The sequence below is a fragment of the Artibeus jamaicensis genome, unplaced genomic scaffold, assembly GCF_021234435.1.
Source record: "Artibeus jamaicensis isolate MK-2021 breed Jamaican fruit bat unplaced genomic scaffold, CSHL_Jam_final contig_515, whole genome shotgun sequence".
NCBI lineage: Eukaryota > Metazoa > Chordata > Mammalia > Chiroptera > Phyllostomidae > Artibeus > Artibeus jamaicensis.
In genome coordinates this window covers 1,569,802-1,591,936 of record NW_026521869.1, presented here as the reverse complement: position 1 = coordinate 1,591,936, position 22,135 = coordinate 1,569,802, and the positions used below count along the sequence as shown (strand labels likewise).

Sequence of the window (22,135 nt, the reverse complement as noted above, 5' to 3'; positions counted from 1 at the left end):
GTAACGACCAGAACACAGACATGCCTCCTTCAGGCGTGACATTTCAGTCAAAGTCTTGGTTAACAAAACCACTATTAGCAACTGCTCTTATTGGATTTATGCAAAGAAACCTTGTGTTACTACTCATTTCTTCCGAATGCCAAATTCTGGAGGAATCAGGTAGGGAGGAAAAAAAAAAACCACAAAGCTTGAAGGAAAAATCTTTCTCCTTCTAATACCCATCAAGATGCATCTCCATGCCTTATACCTTCTATTACTAACACCACATAATTTCTTTCCAAAACTTTCACATTTCCATTCATCTTTATAGCTTCCCACAGACCTTCTGCAATATTTACACACCTTCTATAGCCTTTTTACCCATCCAGATTTATAATTCACTTTTAATCATTGTTCTTTTCCCACACTGGGAAGGTCTGTGCTTAAACTCAGTCTCCGGCAGCTAAAAGTCCCTAGCACTATAGGCATCTTCCACTAAAGGTCCCTGGGTTTGCAGGGACATCTGCAGCTTTCAAACACACTGGAAATCAGATGGTCACCTTTGGACCCCAGTTCATGACCTTCAGATCCAGAGCCATCCTGTCAGAACCAGTTGCACAGAGAACCTGACAGGTGCAGTGCCCACACAACAGAAACACACAGCCCATAATCTGTAGAGAACACTTAGCCTACCACCTTGCCCAGTTCCAAGATGGTGGAACTTTCACGTGACTCATCATCCACGATGGTGATGCACATTCATGACCCATCTTTCATGGCATCACACCCACATGGCTTGGTGTCCAATCCCCAACATACATGCAGGCTGGGCTTACAGAGACTAGGGGTTCTGGGTATGCAGCTGATCTACATGTTTATGGCCTCTTCCCAGATCTGCTGTTCCTCATCTGGGGAACAACAGGTGGTCAGAATTATATAAATACTCCTCTATGACATACTAAAGACTAAAGTAAGAGTCTGGAAATTACTAGTGAAACAGGAAGGGTCCTCCAAAAAACTCCCTAGCCTGTCTTTACATTGTTGTAAATCTGTCACAGAGAAGGGCACTTGTACCCTTTTAGCGCCTTTGGTGCCTGCTACCTCCCTCGTGGGTAGGAGTGTAGGAGTGATGGGGAGATAAGAAGCACCACTCCAGTATTTCCTGTGGGGCCAAGCTTTTCCTCAGCTTGTAGCTTTAGGTCGTTCATAGCATAAGGTGATGGAGAGGTCGCTCCCTCTAAGGTAGGGGCAGAGACTCCAGAACTCTGGGGTTCCCTTAATCTCCCTTGAGAGACAGGTGGGGAACTAAGGAGGGTATCTTCTAATTGATCAAGACTTGGGCCTATAGGTTTTGTCAGGGTGGGGCTGGAACAAAATGATTGATCTTGGTACAGGCCCATAAATGCCTGCATGTAGGGAATTTCAGACCATTTGCCTCCCCTTCGGCAGAATAGATCCAGCTGTAGGATAGTATTATAATTCCCGCTCCCACTCTCAGGCTATACCTCTCCATCCCCTAATTTATATTGGGGCTAAACAGTGTTACAAAATAGAACTAATCTCTTCCTTTTGAAATTTTTAGGGTCAAATTTATCCCAGTTGCTAAGAATGCAACCCAATGGTGATTTGGAAGGGATGGAAGGTGTGGTCCCAGCTTGTCTGTGGTGATCCTAAATAGAAGAAAAAAAATACAGATACTCCCTTGCAATCTAGAGGCGTCCCTCCTTTCTTGCCTCAGGAGCTTCCTAGTGGGTACAGCGCATCCCCTGGGATCCCACCGACCTACTAGACGTCTCTGGCAAAAGAAATCCTACTGAGTGTCGGTCAACAGAAATCTAAAAGACCTGAGAGGATCGCCACAGTCTACGTCTGTTTCTTCCTCTGTTTAATTTAGAGATTTTGAGTTCCCTGGACACCATTTTCAGGAATCACGGTCCTATATTGAGTTTCCAGTCTGCAAAGAACTGTTGGGAAGGAACCAGTTCAGCATTCTTGAGCAATTGCCTATAATCCTGACAACCCCAAACTCACTGCCGTACCCTTGTGGCCCGAGTTCATTTCCATTTCTGTATTCTCCATCTATGGAGACCCTCATTTTCCTGTAAGCTTTCAGGTCTGGGGCAAAGGATGTGTCTTACTAGAAAAATATTTTCTGGCCCTGTAAACCATCAAGAGGGGCACTAAAATGATCTCATTATAAAACGACTCAAATCACAAAGAAGGTCCTCAAATATTCTAATTTTCCAGAGCTTTAAGAAATTATACCTGAGTCTGAAATTTCCCCAGAAAAGACCTCAAGAGGTGTCTAAAGCACCACCCTTCATAGAGGAGGCAAATCTCATAGAAGAATGACGGACTGAGAAGGGAAATTAAAATACCCTTATAGGGGCAAGTAAACCACCTTAGAATTCCAAATTCAATTAATTAGGTAAGAGTGGCTCCACGTGGCCATTCTAGTAACAGATGACCAGCAGGTGCCTGTTAAGCTGTTCTGGGCGATGTTGCTGTTTACAATGATAGCATATACATCCTGAAGATGCGACTGGCCCATTCCTACAACTGTACTTAGTGATGGGACCACTAGTGACCTGAGGTAGATATTCTTTGTGAAAAGACGGCAGGAACCCTTCATTCACAAAAGGCAAATGGGGTACGAATGCAGGTATAAAGGCCAAAAGTCAGTCCTGGAGGACAAGCATGAATGACTATCTGTGAACCTAATAAGGAGATTGCAAAAGGAAGTCAGTGCAGGAGAGGTGGTGACTGATACCCTGAATGGAAGGTCAAACTATGCCTATGAGGGAGCGGCTGAGGGGTGGGGCAGCATCCTGTGGTTTTCACAGTGTGCCTGACCGTTGTGCCGACATCTTCTTGTACCTGGTGGGGGCTACGGCTAACCCCCTTCTGCATCCAGGTTATCCTATCACAGGTGTCTTCAAGCAGCAGACGCCCTTGTAGCTTTTAACTGCCCAACCTGTGCCTGCAATTTAGTGGCCAGCCTTCCATCAGGGAAACAAACATAAGACTCACCGAAACAGAATAAATGGCAATGGAAAGTGGCATCCCAGGTGTCAGAGCAGCAAAGGGGGCTTACCACTCTGGCGTCTTCACTCCTGGCTGGCTTGCCAAAAGTTGGGTGGTACTTGGATTTGATCTGAATCTCTCTACTGGGTGTGCTGTCTCTGGGGCCTCCTTGGGGATGCAGGCCAAAGTCAGCCACCACCTGTGTTTTGTCTGGGGCCACGTGGTATGGGCTACAGTGTGATCTGTAGATGGCTGCTATTGGTGTTGGGGTTGGTGGTGCCTAGTTGAGGCCAGACTGTGAACCAAGGCCAACTGCTGTCAGTGCTGTGCCTGTAGTCACTTACAATTATAGGACTTTCTGAGGCCAGGTGCTGCTTGTTTGAGAGATTTTAGCAAAGTCTCAAGCATGAGCCTGGACAGACCATTTGTATGGAAAAGCCACTGAAAACAGCTTGGGTGGTTCTGAAAGGTGGGGGGGGCAGGACCTCAGGGAATCACCAGGGTGAGGCAAACAGTGTGAGGCATGTGCATGGAGTCTCAGATATGGTACTGTCTGCTTATTCTGTGGGGGTGGGTTCATCAAAGGACAGTAGTTTCTGCCAGCAGTTTTGTCTGTCAGAAAGCTGCCCCCAGCTTTGCCCTGATGTTAGACATTTCAGTTCCTCCCCATAAGCCTCCTGTGCCTTTTAAGCTGCTGTCCCAGCTCTGGAGCTCAGAGGGAATGAATTGTAGTTAAGTTTGCATGCCTTTTAAGAAGAACCACCTGGAATTCCAGTAGTCCTCTGTTTCACTCAGTCTCAATCCATGCTGGTTTTTACAGCCAGAAGTATGGGGACTTCTCTTCCTGCTATTGCAGCCCTGGGCTGGAGGGGCTGCTGTTAAACTTGAACCTCTTGCTCCCTAGGAAGGAACTCTGAGTCACAATATCGCTCTTGATTTTTATGCACCGTGCTCATTCCGTGCCTCTGCCCCTTTGACCAGACTTGATGTGGCTTTTTCATGTATTTTCCAGTTGTATGGCTTGCATTCAGCCAGATTTCAGGCAATTCTGAATAATGATTACTCTGTAGTTCAGTTGTAATTTTGATGTATTTGTGGGAGGAAGTGACTTTTGTTTTCCTATTCCACCACCTTGACTAGAAATCTCTAAATGGGGTCTCCTTTTGATATTTTAGGTGAGTTGCTTAAAAGAGCTTTATAACAGCAAAGCAAGCAATGATATAATTAGATTATTACCCAAGACCAAAAAATATTCATGAGATTATACTGATATTAATAAGTAATTGAACAAAACATAAATGGGGAAGAGGAACAGATTTCCTTACAGAAGAATTTGCAATAATATGTGTAACACTTCCTTCTCCTGAATGTGGAGCTTAATTCTCCTCCACTTCAGGAATGACCTACACTTAGTAATTTGTTTCTAAAGAACAGAGAATGAGGTGTGAAAAATACTAAATTTATAGAGGAGGAGTGGTTGACTTACCTTAACCAAGTGATCGAGGTTAATATGAGTGGTGTTATCCCAGTGATGTGAGGAGATGAGCACTTTTCACCCCAGTGGAATTTTCACCCCAGTGGAATTTTCACCCCAGTGGAATTTTCACCCACAGTGACAGCTCCATTGTAATCATTCAGGATTCTCTGGACAAATCAAAGTTTTGGGACATTCTACAAAATATTTGACTAGTTACCTTCAGGAATGTCATGGTCATAAAAATCCAGGAAAGACTGAGATTCTGTGACAGATCAACGGAGACTAAGGAGGAGGCATGATGATTAAATGCATTTTGGGATCCTGGAAGAAAAAACGACTGAGTAAAAAACAAAAACAAACCTTGTGAATTTCATGTGTCTTTAGTTAATAGTATTTTAGCAGCATTGATTTCTTCGTTTTGACAAATATACTGAGGTTATATGTAAGATGTTAATATTGGAGGAATTTGAGTGAAGAGCGCATAAGGGTTCTGTGTGCTATTTTTGCAACTGTCCTATAAATCCCTTCTTCCAAAATGAGAAGTTTTTAAAATCCCACCTTTATAAGTGAGAGAATCACAGGTGGCATTAATTGAATGTGTGGAACCACAAATCAGCCTGAGGGTTTGTATGAGCCTTTGGACATACCTGCTCATTCGCTGAAGCGTATTTTCTGTTTGTAAATAAGTTATATAAAAAATTTAGCTGACTTTATTAAATGCTGATTTATGCTTATCAGTCCCCCCATGACAAGCCTGAATTTGAGAAATGATTATTAGTTTTAAACATGCTGCATTCCAGTAGATGGGCACTCTGACTTTTGTCTTTATTTTTTGTTAAGACATCCTGGTGCAACAGCAGTTTTGCTTCCAGTTTTCTCCAACTGTTAAAGGTTTTTTTGCAGTGGCGGGGGGGGGGGGGGGAGGTGGAAGTTTTAACAGGAATTGTTTGTAATTTTTCCATAGTCACATTTCTATAAATTTTACTTTTCACTTAACACTTTGAAGAAAAAATAAATTTTCTGTGATATTTAATGTTCTGCTCAGAACATATGCTTTTTCTGCTGATGGGGTTGAAAAGGAATGAATTCTTTATAAGTTTTAGTCATTTCTTTCTGCTAAATGCCTCCCACATGGACATGGAATTCTCTAGAAAAAAACCTTATTACATAAGAATCAATAAGTAGGGTGGAATTATAAGTGAAAATAACATTTTCAAAAACGTATCTGTGGAGCTGGTTTACATGAGGAAGCAATTTCACAATTAAGGAGAAAACTTTAAGAAAGCTAAATTGTAGATTGTATCCAGGGACTTCATGGTAATTAGCCAGTTGTTCTGCTGATCCACTCAGTTCATTGAAGTTAAGATTGTGGATTGAAAAGGATAAGAAGGAAGTGCTAATATTTAATTGGCAGTCTACTTATACATGGCACAAGTTTCTTGACTTTTAAATTTTAGCAATTTATTTAAATGTATAACTTAAAATTAAGGTAAAAATATTTAGATAAATATAAAAAAATTGTATAGCATATTTAGATAATGTGTAGGAGTATAGTTATTTTGGAATTAGGCAACTACTGTAAATACTTACATTCTCTCCCTCACGCCTAGCATCTTTTCCCTTTTGGTATTATACAAATTGCTCCAGCGGCAAAATGCTGTTGTTATTTACAATCTCGGTTTTGAGTTATCAACATTTAGAATTATGTATTTTTGGAAGAAAATGAAATGTGGATGGGTATTTCCTTTAAAAGAAGAAATATGTGGCACTTTAAAAATATTTTGAAATTGTTTTGGTAAATCTGCTCTTTAGAGTCAAGCAGCATTACTCAGCAGTTGGTCTTAGTCTTTTAGTTTTAGAAAATGATTCAGGCTCTTTAATATGTCATCTGACCTGAATATTTATATTTTGTTTTTTCCTCACACCCTTGCCCTTGGTTGAAGGAGGAGGCTCAAACATGGTGGCCCATTTCTCTCTTCCTTATTCTTACTGCAGGTGGAATGCTTGTGGCTCTAGGACAGTGACGTGGGGGTGTGGGTTTTGTGAAGTGCTGTCAAGAAATAACGTGGCAGCTGTTCTCCTTGTGGCTTCTCTTCTCTCTCTCTGTTCTCAGTTTTTTCAGAATGCAGGTAGAGTTAACATTTTTGTAACTTGAAAAAATAATAAAATTTTCTCCCCATTTATCTTCTTCTCCCCACCACCTTATGCAAATTTTCATAGGATAAAGGAGATAATCCTGGTTATACCTGGCAAGAAATCATTGTAATATAAAACAAATATTTTATTCATGATTATTCATAAGACTATTTATTAGTGAGCCAAGTATTTCTAATATAAGTATAATTTGTGCTTTAAGATTAAGTAATGGCTTTGTCCTACTTTAGCTACAAGAACTCAGGAGATACTCAGGGATCACTGTATAGGAATGATTGGATATCAGAATGGACCCAGGAAACCATACTTCCTGGTCAGATCAGGAGTGAGAGGTTAGAAATCTCATTACTCAGAAACTGGGCATTCAGAGTGGGTGATAATAAAACCATGTGGACTGGTTAGTCATCCTAAGTTCTACAGAGAGTTTACCACAACTTCCCTGAACTGTTTCTTCTTTTAGACAGTAAGAGGTTGAGCTGAATGTTGTATAGGTATTTTCTTCCAGCTTGAAAATTCTGTATCTGAAGTTTTTCACTGCGTTTTCTCTGAACTGTTGAACTCTTAGGAACAATTGGGGAAATTCGTTCAAAGAAGTATCCTGAATGAGGCTGTTTTGCCAGTCTTTCTTCTGTCAGAATTTTCTGCTACATGAACAGATGTGGTGGCTTCAGCAGTCTGTGCTCTGATGATCACCTAGAAACATCCTGACCTTTACAAGGTGACCTGGTTCTCTGGGAGAGATGTGACCAACCTTTCTTTTTTTATCCTAATCCAGGGACATTTTTGTTTGCTTTTTTAAAAAAATTATTTATTTATTTTTCGAGAGAGGGGAAGGGAAGGAGAAAGAGTAGGAGAGAAATATCAATGTATGGTTGCCTCTCATGTGTCCCCCACTGGGAACTGGCCTGCAACCCAGGCATGTGCCCTGACTGGGAATCGAACCGCGATAGGCTGGTTTGCAAGCCCATGCTCAATCCACTGAGCTACACCAGCCAGGGCCTTATTTTTGTTTGCTTTTTGGGGGGCGGGGGGAGAAGGGAAGGGAAAAAACAGAGAAAGGGAGAAAGTGAAACATCAGTGAAAGAGAAGTATTGATTGGTTGCCTTTGTAGGCACCCAAGCCAGGGATCTGCACTGAGGCTTGCGCACATCTGCACCTGTACCAGGGATGAACCTGCAACCTAGGCATGTTCCGTGACTATAAATCAAACCCACAAACCTTCGGTTACGGGATGACACTCCTACCAGTGGAGTGGTCCACACCAACCAGGGCCCATCTCTTCTTTGTATCAGATTCCTTTATGTTTCTGGCCCAGTGCGGGTCCATGTACTTGGGATTTCATAGTTGATGTAAACACTGTTAACATGGTGCTGGCCAGTTATAGGTTGTGAGACAAAAACTAAAATATTATGCTTCTGGTTTTGTTAGCATATCAATCTGAAAGATTTGCTGTGTGACAGGAAACTTATTTGCAAAATTAATCATAATTCTCAAATATATATCTCTGTATTAAAGAGAGTAAACATGATTTTTTTCTGGCATATTGAATATTCTTGAGTTTAACACTGTTCTAATGTAGCTCTGTGATCTAGAAGATGTTGAGCATATATCAGAAAGACTGGAAAGACATAAGTTCAGATTTTTCAGGCCAGAATGACTTTTAAGAACTATGTGCCCATTTCAAAGGGGGAAAAAAACAATAAAATTTGATGTGTTTGGTAGGAGATTTTGTATATTAATAAAAAGAAAATTTGCCTGGGTAAATTATTTTTAATTCTTGCTACTAATATGTGTTCTAAACTTCAATTCACTTCATAAAGAAGATAAAAATAGAGGCTTAAAAATAAAATATTTTTTATGAAATTTGAGATACAGAGGTACTATAATAAATGTTTTGGCATTCACAATATCAGGATTTTGACACTTTTATCTAAAAATTTTTTAAACTTACTTTTTAAAAAGAATAAAATCAGTATAATCAGTGACTCATTGCAAAATCTGTCACACTTTAGTAAACTATATCACTATCATTAATGATATATAGTCTACTATTAGACAAAATATTGTTTTGAAAAAAATGTATGGATATTAGAATTTTCTCTTTGTCTTGTTTTAGCTTTGCTCAGAAGTATGAATAGCCCTGGCTGGTGTGACTGAGTGGATTGAGTGCCAGCTTAAGAACCAGGGGGTTGCCAGTTTGATTCCCAGTCAGGGCACATGCCCAGGTTGTGGGTCAGGTCCCCAGTAGGGGATATGCAATAGGCAGCCACACGTTGATGGTTCTCTCTTTCTCTCTACCTCCCTCCTTCTCTTCTCCCTCTGTCAAAAAATAAATAAAATCTTCAAAAAGAAGTATGAACAAATTTTGTAAATGCATATTCTTTGGCTCTTCCACCCTTTTCATTAATAATGATTAAGTAAGTGGAGAAAAACAAATAACAAGAAGCAAAGTGAGATGCATACATGTACCAGTATTTATACTTATTTACAAATAAGAGTTTCAGCCACTGTGGAAATTGCATGCCCTCAGATCAGTAACATCAGGGATTACATGTAGCAGCATATTGGCCACCATGGGTTTTAAATAATGCTTTTTGGGTCATTATATCAAAATAGCCACGTGTGTAGGTTAAGTGATGATAAATACTATGTTTATTGTAAAATCCTCTGTTTATTTTTTTTAAATGTCTTTATAGCCCTGGTTGGTGTAGCTCAGTGGATTGAACATGGACCTGTGAAGCAAGAGGTTGCTGGTTTGATTCCCAGTCAGGGCACATGCCTAGGTTGCAGGCCAGGTCCCCAGTAGGGGCACATGAGAGGCAACCACACATTGATGTTTCTCTCCTACTCTTTCTCCTTCCCTTCCCCTCTCTCTAAAAATAAATAAATAAAATATTTAAAAAATGACTTCATAGGCATTGGGTTAAAGAATAGGAACTGTCACACTCTGCCTTTGTTTATAACTTGGTTATTGAACCTGTTTTGTTTTGTGGGAGTTGATTTATCAACTCCCTTCTCCTTGTCTCTGTCTCTCTCTGTCTCTGTCTCTCTCTAGTTCTTAATTATTATTTAATGGGTGATTTGAAGATCAGGAAAGTACATTGACAGTAGTCCCCTTTACAGAACATTAATAGTTGTTGTTTTCTTCTTTTAAGCTTTTGTGTTGGCATTGCTTCCAAATTCATGCTCTGGTGTGGCCACCAGGAGGTACAAAACTCTTGCTCCAGAAAGGGGAATGGGTCTGCTACTTCCATCAAGCAGTGTGATTACTGATGATTTTAGCAAGCTTCCTGTAATTAAAATTAGCCATAGTTACTAATTTCACTTTAGTCTCATAGTTTCAGGTTAGACATCCTGAAAATGTGTCTTTGTTTTTTTGGGGAAATGATCAAGCAGCAAACTGGATTCTCTTTGGCTACAATTGAAGATTGAAACATATTGTGAATTTAAAATATGAAAACCTCATTGGAATATTTGAAAGTATAGTATACATAGAGGGTAAAAGTGAAATTTATATGCATTGAATATTTTGTATTTTAGAATATGGCACTATTCCTAATGATTTTCTAAAACGTGTTTGGAACTTTTGCATTGAAACAAAGTGAAAACGTAGTTGGATTTCTTATGTTAACATAGAAATATGCATTACTTCTGTAATGTTCATGATCTAAATATATCTCTGCAACATAGCAGTGTGAGCTTGCCAAGAAATCTGATCATCAGGTAGCTGTTTTGGAGAGATAAAAGCCTGGGAGTTGCATCTTAGCGTGCCAGGAATAAGCTTCTCTCCCAAGGCATTGGTAGGTTCTGTGTGATTTTATTGAATTGCAGTTGACTTGGGTGAGATTAGGAGGTAAGAGGATAGTTACTTTTCTATCAGTGAAAGAAATTTACTCCACACCCAGGATATTGTTACCAGGGAGAAGTGAATTAATATGCCTTTGTCCCTGATAGCTTGGGTAGCTTTTGGCCTCTGATGATGTGGCAGTAAGTTTTTAGATAATAAGAAAAATTCCTGCTCAAGGCAGAAACATCTCTCTTTTTCTGGTAAGAGCAAAAGTTTCCCATCCAGCAGCAAAACTAAGTGGGTCAGCCTCAGAGGTGGAGGGTTAAAGTTGGGGGGGGGAGGTCAAATGCATATGGGATATTTTGAAAGATAGACCACATGGTAGGACACAAAACAAGCCTCAACAAAATTGAAATCATATCAAACATTTTCTCAGACTGCAAGGGCCTGAAACTAGAAACCAAACTCAAGGAAAAAATTAAAAAACACTCAACTTCATGGAGATTGAATAGCATGCTATTAAACAGTGAAAGGATTAAGAATCAGATCAAGGAAGAAATTGAAGTTTCTGGTAGCAAATGAAAATGAACACCCAACAGCCCAAAACTTATGGACACAGCAAAGACCGTCCTGTGAGGAAGTTCATAGCAATACAGGCCTACCTAAAAAAGATGGAAACATTTCAAACAAATAACCTAACCCTATGCCTGCAAGAACTCAGGAACAACAACAAAGACAGCCCAGAGCAAGTAGAAGGAAGGAAATAACCAAGATCAGAACAGAATTAAGGGACATGGAGACTAAAAGCACAATTCCAGGGAACAATAAATCTAGGATCTGGTTCTTTGAAAAGATAAACAAACTCCACAAGCCTTTAAGCAGACTCCTCAAGAAATAAAGAGAAAGGACCCAAATAAACACAACCAGAAATGAAAGAGGAGAGATTACAACTGATACCACAGAAATATGAAGGATTGTAAGAAATTACTATGAAGAACCACATGCCAAGAAGTTTGATAACCTAGGTGAAATGGACAAGTTTCTAGAAAAATGTAATCTTTAGAATTTTGCATATTGACACTACTAATAAACTTTTATATCTAAAGGAAAAGATATCTTTTACTTTGAAGTTTATCAATATACAAATTGGAGGTATTAATTTTTTCATAGAATGAAACTGATTTAAAATCAAAATCTGGTACTTCCACCAAGATGGAGGCATAGGTGGAAGCACTGTGCCTTCTCACACAACCAAGTTTAAAAACAACAAAGTTTTAGCAACAAAAATGCAGCCAAACCACAGAAAATTGAACTATATGGAAGTCTGACAACAAGGAACCATTCAGCCAAACCGGCAAGAGGGGCAGAGCCTGCAGCAAGTGGGGTCGGGCAGGAAGGATCCACTGGACCCACCCGGGTGAGCAACCCAGGACGCCAGAAGCCGTAGGCGAATCCCAAGTGTGGAGTAGTGGGTGGATCCACTGAGGGTGCAAGGCGGTGGACTCACTGAGGGCTGACCATGGTCACACATTCTTGCGCAGATAAACTGGTGAAGGAGCAAAGCGGTGAGACAGACCAGGCAGGCCCCAGTGGCAGGAAGCTGCAGAGGGGACCGCCATTGTCCCTCTCTGACCCTGCCCTAACATACAGCATCACAAATCAGCAACCTGGGTGGCCCCGCCCTGGCGAACATCTAAGACTCCGCTCCTCATACTTAACAGGTGGGAACAGACCAAAAATGGCTTAAGAACAGCTTAGAGCCCCAGAGTGATAACTCTAAGCAACGCAGAAATAGCCAAACTTTCAGATGCACTGTTCAAAACACTGGTGATCAGAATGCTCTCAGAACTGGTTGATTTTAGTCACAAATTAGAGGAACATATGAAGGCTAAACTAATTGAAGGGAAATGCACAGGAAACCAATAGTAATGGAAAGGAAACTGGGACTCAAATCAAAAAGGAGTGGACCAGAAAGAGGAAAAAAATGACCAAACAGAAAAGGATGAAGAAACAAGAATTCAAAAAAATGAGGAAAGGCTTAGGAACCTTCAGGATATCTTTAATGCTCCAACATCCGAAGTATAGGGGTACCACAAGGGGAAGAGGAACAGCCACGAGTGGAAAACTTATTTGAACAAATAATAAAGGAGAACTTCCTCAATCTGACAAAGGAAATAGACTTCCAGGAAATCCAGGAAGCTCAGAGAGTCCCAAAGAAGTTGGACCCAAGGAGGAACCCACCAAGGCACATCATAATTATATTAGCCAAGATTAAAATGAAGGAGAGAATCCTAGAAGCAGCAAGAGATAAGGGGACAGTCACCTACAAAGGACTTCCCATCAGACTGTCAGCTGATTTCTCAAAAAAGACCTTACAGGCAAGAAGGGGCTGGAAAGAACTATTCCAAGTCATGAAATCCGAAGACCTACATCCAAGATTGATCTATCCAGCAAAGCTTTCATTTAGAATGGAAGGACATAAAGTGCTTCTCAGATAAGATCAAATTCAAGGAGTTCATCATCACCAAGCCTTTATTATATGAAATGTTAAAGGGACTTACCTAAGAAAAAGAAGATAAAAAAGATGAAGAGTGAAAGGACAGCAAACTCACAGTTATTAACAACCACACCTAAAACAAAATCAAACTAAGAGGACAGCTAGATCAGGAGCAGAACCATAGAAATGAAGATCACATGGAGGGTTAGCAACAGGAGAAGGAGGGAGAAGGTACAAAAAGTAAGTAGCATAGAAGGTAGGTAGAAAACAGATAGGGGGGAGGGCAAGAATAGTATGGGAAATATAGAATCTAAAGAACTTGAGACACGAGGTCATAAACTAAATAGGGAGGGAATGGTGGGGGAGGGGTGTGCAGGGTGGAGGGGAATGAAGGGGGGAAATAGCATATGGCATAATAAAATATATTAAAAAATAAAATCAAAATCTGTAATTTATTATAAATACTGTTCCAACTTGTTTCAAACATATTAATGGCAAAAAATTTATTGGTTTGGTTTCCCATTCTTTAGTTTATGAAATATAGGTTTTGTAAATACATTTAACCTACGAAGTTTGTCTTTTTAAAAATAGTTGACTCAAATTTGCTTTATGCAAGATGCAGCTAGTCTTACATAGGTATAGTGAAGACTAGCATTTTAAAAAATCATTTACACCAAAACAAATGCTTCCAGATTGAAAACAGAGCATAATGTATACATTTCAGTTAGAAACAGTTAATATCAAGTCATGTATTGTGAAGTAGAAAATATATTCAAGTTATGTTGAGTGATGCACTCATAACGTACATATAGGATCATAGCTTTATAGGACTTTACTCTCTGTATGTACTTGGTCCAAATGTGAGACAGAATTGTAAGTAAGATCATGGCTGAAAGGCTAGTAATGCCTGCATCATATTATCAACAAAATAATGTATATTTTGCATAGCGATTAATAATATATTTTAGAAATTCTTCACTTACCTGAAAATGACTGAAGATTATTACAATTTACTTTTCACATGTCACAAATAAATTAATATATGAATTCATTATTGATTTTACTATAACAGTATTGAATTAGGAAAACATTTTTGTTATGAGAATTAATGTCAATTTATTATTCTTTTCAATCAACTTCCCAGAATTGATTGTAAGACTATGAAAGTGTAGATTTCTTTAGTTGGAGTTCGATAGGACAGACCTTTTGCTGGATACCTGTTGCATTTTTGTGATTATCCTGTGGTGCCCTGCTGCATGAATTCTATACCTTGATTGATATAACTGAAACTGTTCCACACTGCTTTTTAGACTTTATTGGAAATAATCACATTTTCCTCAGACATTCAATTGAAATAGGTACACACCAGTGGTATACATCTGTTAGTGTAGATCTGAAAATTCTGTTACTGCATTTTCACTGAAGTTTATATTTATTTATTTTTTGTACATTTTAAAATGTATTATATTGATTATGCCATTACAGTTGTCCCATTTCCCCCCCTTCATTCTCCTCCACCATGCACACCCCCTCCCACTCACATCCCCCCCTTTAGTTCATGTCCATGTGTCATAAGTTCTTTAGGTTCTACATTTCCCACACTACTCTTGCCTTTCCCCTATTTTCTCCCCACTGTCTATGCTACTTATTCTCTGTACCTTCTCCCACCTTCTCCTCCTTCCACTCCCCTGTTGCTAACCTTTCATGTGGTCTCCATTTCTGTGGCTCTGCTCCTGATTTAGGAGTTTGCTTAGTTTGCTTTCATTTCTGGTGTGGTTGTTAATAACTGTAAGTTTGCTGTCCTTTCACTATTCATATTTTTTATCTTCTTTTTCTTAGATAAGTTCCTTTAACATTTCATATAATAAGGGCTTGGTGATAATGAACTCCTTCTACTTGACTTTATCTGGTCAAGAAAATGCTTATCTGGGAAGCATTTTATCTGCCCTTCCATTCTAAATGAAAGCTTTGCTGGATAGAGCAATCTGGGTTGTAGGTCTTTGGATTTCATGAGTTGGCATACTTCTTTCTAGCCCCTTCTTGCCTGTAAGGTCTTTTTTGAGAAATCAGCTGATATTCTGATGGGAACTCCTTTGTAGGTAACTGTCCCATTATGTCGTGCTGCTTCTCGGATTCTCTCCTTCATTTTAATTTTGGCTAATGTAATGATGATGTGCCTTGGTGTGTTCCTCTTTGGGTCCACCTTCTTTTGGACTCTGAGCTTCCTGGGCTTCCTGGAAGTCTATTTCCTTTGTCAGATTGGGGAAGTTCAAGTAAGTTTTCCACTTGTTTCTCTTCCTCTTCCCCTTTTGGTACCCCTATAATTTGAATGTTGGAACATTTAAAGATGTCCTGGAGGTTCCTGAGCCTCTCCTCATTTCTCTGAATTCTTGCTTCTTTCTTCTTTTCTGTTTGGTTGTTTCTTTCTTCCTTCTGGTCCACTCCCTTGATTTGAGTCCCAGTTTTCTTTCCATCACTGTTGGTTCCCTGTGTGTTTTCCTTCATTTCACTTAGTGTAGTCTTCATTTTTTCATCTAATTTGTGAGCAAAATCAACAATTTCTGTGAGCATCCTGATTACCATGGTTTTGAACTGTGCATCTGATAGGTTGGTTATTTCTTGATCGCTTATAAGTGTTGGCTCTGGGGCTTTGATTTGTTCTTCTGCTTGAGCCATAATTTTTGCCTGTTACATGTTGAGGCGGGGGCAGAGCCTTAGGTTTTCACCAGGGTGGGGCAATCCTCATTGCTGGTTGTTACACTATATGTGGGGGCGGGTCAGAGATGGAACAATGATGCTTTCTCCATTCTCTCTTGGATTTCAGTCCCCTCCTTCACTTCCCATGAGCAAATTGGGCCCTTTTTGTTCTGGTTCCCCGGTGGGTGGGCTTGTGTATGTTCTAGGGCCCTGTGGTTTGCTCCAACAAACTCTTCTGTGAGGTTGGGAATCTCTCCAGGCACCTTTTCAGTTGGTGTTTTAAGGCTTTATTTCCTGTTGCTAGGGCTGTTTGTTGGGCCATCTATCTCACTGCCCGTTTTTGCCTAGTTGATCTGCACATGAATGTGTGACCATGGTCAGTGAATCGCTTTTTGTACGTTGCCATTTTCTCTCTGCCCCCAGGGTCTGCTAGTCCAGTGCCCCCATGCACTCCCAGGTGTGGCAGCCACTGCCTTTTCCTGCTTTCATCCCTGTCCTGCCAACTCTGCCCCTCTTACTGGTCTGGTTGAATGGTTATGGGATTTCCATACAGTTCAGTTTTTTGTGTGTTCTGGTTGTGTTTTTGTTTCTGAATCTTTGTTGTCCTTAATTTTGGTTGTACGAAGAGGCACAGTGTTTCCATCTGCACCTTCATCTTTGCTGGAAGCCCTGTATTTATGTTTTTTTAAGGTATTCCCTCATCAATTTTTAAACAACTTATTGAAGTGTTCTTTTAAAGTATTAGTATATTGAAACCATGTGAAAGTAGAACATATATTCAAGAAAAGCTGTCTGCGCTGGCCACTGAGCCAAGTGCTTGAATGCAACGGTGAATGCTGATGTTTTGCCTGAGTTTCACTGTAATAGTAGAAATAGTAATTTTAAAAATTAACTAAATTATAACTTAGAAATATAATTAGAAATAAAATTAGAATATAGTGTGGTAACAAAAAGCATGATGTTATTAGTTCTATTGATAATCAGGGAATGCTTTTTAGAGAAAGTAACCTCTGAAATGGGGGTTGAAAAGTGGTGTTTTTATAGAAGAAATGTTTTTGGAGTTTTCTAGGTTGAGAAAGATGATTAGTGGAGATGAAGAGGCATGTGGCACACCAAGCACACTTGTCTGCAGTCTCTTCTGGTCACCCACAGTGCTCGTTCCAGTGTGATATGACCTAACATATATTTAGAAAAGTTGTCTGCAGACAGTGGCATAGAACACTGTAGGAGAGGGTAAGGCCGAGCCAGTGTCCAGGTAGAAGGCTGTTGCAATTTCAGAAGAAAGACTAGTTGATCTTGATAGCCAACGTAAAAAAATTTGACAAAGAACAGTAATTACCAGACCTAGCAACTGTGAGGTTAGAGAGGTAGGAAGTTAATGAAGAGGAATATGAATATTTTTCATAAGGGTACCAGGATTAATACATGAGTTTCATTTTCAGTCTATTGATTTTCAGGTATCTTTTGGACATCCTATCAGGAGATTTGGATCAAGAATTCAGGAAAAATTGAGTGTTGGTGACCTGTGGCTAGAAAGTATTTGTCAGGAGGCTTTGAAATGTTCACTTTTTGAGCTTGTCTGGGGAGACACTAGTAAGCCGATTTATACAGAGTCAAAATTAGAGCCATTTTGGGCAGAGAAACATTGACAGAGATCTAAAAGGAATCAAATGGAGTACCAGCAGCATGGTGGATTGTCTACACCAAGGAAAGTGAGAAGTTTGTGATAGCTGGTCTCTTCGTTTAAGAAACATATTCTTCTCTTTGCAAGTGGTATTTTGTCACTGTGCAAACACCCAGTTCAATATTAAACTTTTACCTAAACATTTAACATCCATTGATTATCTTTGCCTGAATGAATTAATTTCATTAGGAGTTGAAAATGGTGATTTTATTTATTATTCTGCTTTTACTACTTGGCATTTTTCTGAAAAGACAAGCTTCACCTAATTTACTGACACTGTTAAGAGTCTCTGAAATACAGTTTCTATTAAGTCAGAATATATTTTGAATGTGTTGTGTTTCATTATTTTCAAAGTAAGACGTTGGTGTTATAATCACCTTAGAGGAGGAAAATGAATAGAATCACCAGCCTCCTAGCCAGTGGTTGTTAGACCCAAGGTCTGTGACATAAAAATTCTACTTGTGTTTCTCCACACTTCCTATCCTTCTTCTGTTCATAGACACTTAAGGTTCTGTCATTAGTAAGATTATCTGCTTTTTATGACTTACTTCAATTTCTTGTCAGTAAGTTTATGGGTAATCATTTAAAACATAGTTTTGCTTTGTTCTTCAGTTATCTCATTCAGATTTTAAGGAGGGGCTCTTAGTATTTGGTGATACATGAGCTTTAGTTTTTTTCATTTGCTTCATTCTTTCTCTAGACATTGTTCGCATCCTCTGTTTATTTTACTATTTCCATGTTCCCATGAACACAGTGAGTCCCTAGCCTCCAGCCTGGAGTGACATCTGAATCTTACCAGCATGTCTCTGCCCTCATGGTTATTTGCCCTCACAGTTTCTTGAGCTGCACTGACCAGAAATGTACTGAGTTTACTAGTAAAAAGTACTTGCCACTAATGTTAAATTCTACTATTGAGTTTTAAAAGTTTGTTTTCTATAGGTTAATTAAAAAACTTAAAACATTCCATGCTAAACTTTATACTGGTAAATATATATAGCTTTTTCTATACTTATATAATTTGTTTTCATACATCCCAGCATAAATCCAAGGCTTTCAATTCATTTTTAAGTTTATTCTCTGATGGACCTCATGAGTGGGAAAAAAAAGACACTGTCCTGGCCTGTTGCTAAGGTCTACACAATGCAAGCCTATAGTATTGCACTTTTTTGTTTCTATGTTTATATTTGCTGCTCATGGTTTAATAAATGAAGAGTAAGACTTGATCATGTATATAAGATGTATAGTCTGTTTACCCTTAATAAAGTTATTAAGAAGAATGTTTTGCTACTTATCTTGAAGTGGAGCATTAATGTAAATGTGTTGAAGCCAGCTTAACCTTTTTCATGTGTTCTTGTAGGAAATATTTATTTAAATTTAGTTATTGAAATGTTTGAATTCTCCATTTTATCCTACCTTTCTCATATATCTTTAGAACATTAAAATTAAGTTTTACAGCTTGACAAGAAAGTTGTTTAGGCTGTTATTGAAAAGAAACATCCAATAGCATGCGGTTGCTCTGGGGCATTTAAAATAAATATTTACTAAGGTTTTTATGTAAAGATATCACTTCTCATAAGCATGTTGGGGTGAACAGTCACGTGTCTATTATGTACCATGTAGGGATAAACAGATTTTTTCTTGATATTTGAATTACTGCTTATGAATAAAATAGCTTGTGAAGTAGGTAATGAATGGAATATTCCAGAGGATCTTATGTCTCTTGCTCAAAGTGAGAAAACTACAAAGATCTAAAATAGGGAGCCAAATTCATTAGTCTTCCTTATTTTGTACATTTTTGCTAAACTCTAGAAAATACCTAACAATATTATTGTGAGATTGGAAATAAGAAGAAAACACCAGTAAAACTTTTGTGTGAAAATACATATTTGTGTACCCGGCTTGGGGAGATGGGTGGGGGAGGGAGTGCAGAGTATCTCCCTTTGTCTCCCATTGCCCACATGTGTGCTGTCTTGGTTGCTGAAGTCATTTGACTCCCTTATCCTCTGTGTATGGTTCCATTTCTCAGGTCTAATCTACATGAAATGTCTTCAATCAGCTACTTTGTATAAGCTTTTTAAAGTATTTTAAATATGTAGAATCATTTTTCGGCTACTTTTGAAAAACCAGATGCATTATTAATTTGCAAGGTCTGATTTTTTTACCAGAAAATTTTGTTTCTTTTTTAATAGAAAGATGAAAACTACAGAAGCCTCCCCCGGGATACCAGTAACTGGTCTAACCAGTTTCAGAGAGATAATGCTCGCTCATCTCTGAGTGCTAGTCACCCAATGGTGGACAAGTGGTTGGAGAAGCAAGAACAGGTAACATAAATGAATTCTTTTATATGTGTCTTTGATATAACTTCCTAACCTACACATCAGAATTTCCCCCTCCATTACAATCATGATTAAAGGTAAATTATCCTAACACACTTTAGTTAAGGCTCTAACACACTTTAGTAACAGGCTTTATGTCAGAGTCTCTCTAAAATTAATGTAGAGTATTTTGAACACAGATCTCTTATAAGCAGTTATAATAAACATTTGCTGTATATTCTGAAACATCACAACTTCAGGATTTGTTATGTGGCCAAGGCGTAGGTATTTGGAGTGCATAATGCAGATTATGAGTGGGCTTTCCAGGCTACTTATGGGTTCTTTTCTTCTTTTGTAGGTAGTAAGTCAAAGGATATGAAGAGGCAAATTAAATTTTGTTATATATGACTTCACTTTATGAGAGAAATATATGCCATAGTGTTGTTTCAGAATTTAGATTATTTGTCAGGTTTGGGGACTTATCCTTTCATACATGTCAAGGATCTGCTTTAGGTTTATACATTTTTAGAATTGCTTAGTTCACTCTGCACGGGAGCCACCTATAAATAGGGAAATCGGAAATGCTTTCTGCTCGTTATGAACAACCACCTCCTGTTGTGAGGAGGAGGGCTGCTTGCAGAATTGTTTTTGTCATATGAAGACGAAGAATTCATCTCATAACTTTTGTTGTGTAAAAACAAAGTTTTTTCAGGGCTTTTTAAAAAAGTCTTAATTATATTGTCAGTCACAGTGTTTTCTTTATAGTTGTAGTAGTTTTGATGTTAAAAATTCCCTTATTTGGTTATTTCATCACTTAGTTATTTTCTTAAAATGTTCACATGAGTGGGAGACTGAGTACTCAATGAGAGATTTTTTTTTGTTTATCTGTTTCAATAATTTTTAATATTAATAATTATGTTGCCTAGATACAGACTAGCTGGTTTCATTTGAGAATAATGATATCAATGGAAAGAAGTTCTGTTTTACTAATTAACCTCAGTTTGTTTTATGGCATAAGTCTTCTAAAATAATTTGGTATGTAGGGTGTTCTAATATAAAACTGTTAAAAAGGACAGTTTACCTTTGATACCAGTGTTGGTAAGGCAAATGCCCTAATTTTTATTCTGTAGTAAATGTTATCATGCAAAAACATTGTGTGATTGAAATAATTTTAAATAATTAAGAAACCGTGGAAGTTCTACTTAGGAAAAACAATTTTCTCAAAATAGTACACATTTTTAAACTAATTGGTGTTATTTCATTATCACTTTGAAGAAAATGTTTTTAAGATTTAGATAGTTTAGTATGGGCCTGGAGTCAGACCAGCTGATTACTAGCTATTTACCACATGTGATATTTGATACGAGATTTGGGCACATTCATAATCTTGTCCATCCTCAGTGTATTCATTTATCAAGCGGGATAATCGTAGAGTTTGCTTCACATAGTTGCTGTATCAAGTGTACAACACTTGCCAAGGAGCTAGAATCATGCCTGGTTAAAGTAGTCTGGTGGCGACAGAAAATCTCGATTGTAAAAGGAAATGTTACTCAAGAAGCCTGGAGGAGGGGAAAGCCACCCTGGGCATCAGGATTCTCTATCTCTTCCAGAGAAGCCTTTACAGAGCTCCTGGCTCTGTGCTCTTGAGCTGATCCTTTCTTGCCGGAGCTCCAACCATCATAGCTTGCACAGAGGAGAAGGAACAGTGCCCTTGCTTCTTTGTGGCACTTTTTGAAAGCAAGGTCCCCAGACAGACGTCCCTCTTGTTTTAATGAGGGGAATTGGATTACTTGCCTGCCCTGGTCTAAATCAAAGGGAGTAAGAGTACCAGTTTTGGTTTAGACTACCTCAGCTGGGCCTCCTGAAGTTGGGGGGACAGGGGCAGGGCATGGTGTGGTGTGGCCCTGGCACTTCTCTGAAACACAGCTCATCACTGCATGTAGTCAGACTCTGGTAAAGCGAGGAGGATGGCACAGTTAGGTAAATATGTGAATGTGACCATTTTTATCTCACAAGTAGGAGAAAAAAATAGCTCGGAGCTTTAAAAATATGATACATTTAATTCTAAGACTAAAAATTTTATTTAGCTACTGTGGTTATTGATCTGTTTCTAAGGAAGTAATATACTTTTTCTTTGTAAAGTTGTATAAAATGCTTTCTTTTTTAAGCCAAAGGGATTGCATATAGAAGCCACACACACACTTTTTCCCTGAAGACTGTCTTGATTTGTTTCTGTTGAAGGTATTTGAAGTATTTGTTCCATGATAAGTTTTGTAGAAATAAGTACTTCTTGGTCTGTGTAGTCTAATGTAGATGACATTAGCTATGATTTCTGAGCCTAAAACCATATTTTCCCTTGACTTAATTTTAACAATGATTATCCACTCACTAAATTCACATTAGAAAGATAATTTACTGGACTGAAATCTATTTAACCAGACAAGAACAACAAAAACTAATCAAACCCATGTTAAAGCTTTGGCTAAACGTAAGCACAGTTGTTTGGGCAGAAGTGATCTAA

The 22,135-nt window shown here is 38.7% G+C and overlaps 1 protein-coding gene across 18 annotated transcripts in view; it reads left to right on the top strand.

Moving 5' to 3' along the window:
• Positions 1 to 22,135, top strand: part of PARD3 (par-3 family cell polarity regulator) — a 766,077-nt gene that overhangs the window by 326,787 nt on the left and 417,155 nt on the right. For all 18 annotated transcript variants that reach the window (XM_053668874.1, XM_053668872.1, XM_053668873.1 and 15 more), the window contains exon 5: positions 19,489 to 19,620. In XM_053668874.1, the coding sequence (XP_053524849.1) occupies positions 19,489 to 19,620 (132 nt within the window). The remainder of the gene's footprint in view (positions 1 to 19,488; positions 19,621 to 22,135) is intronic.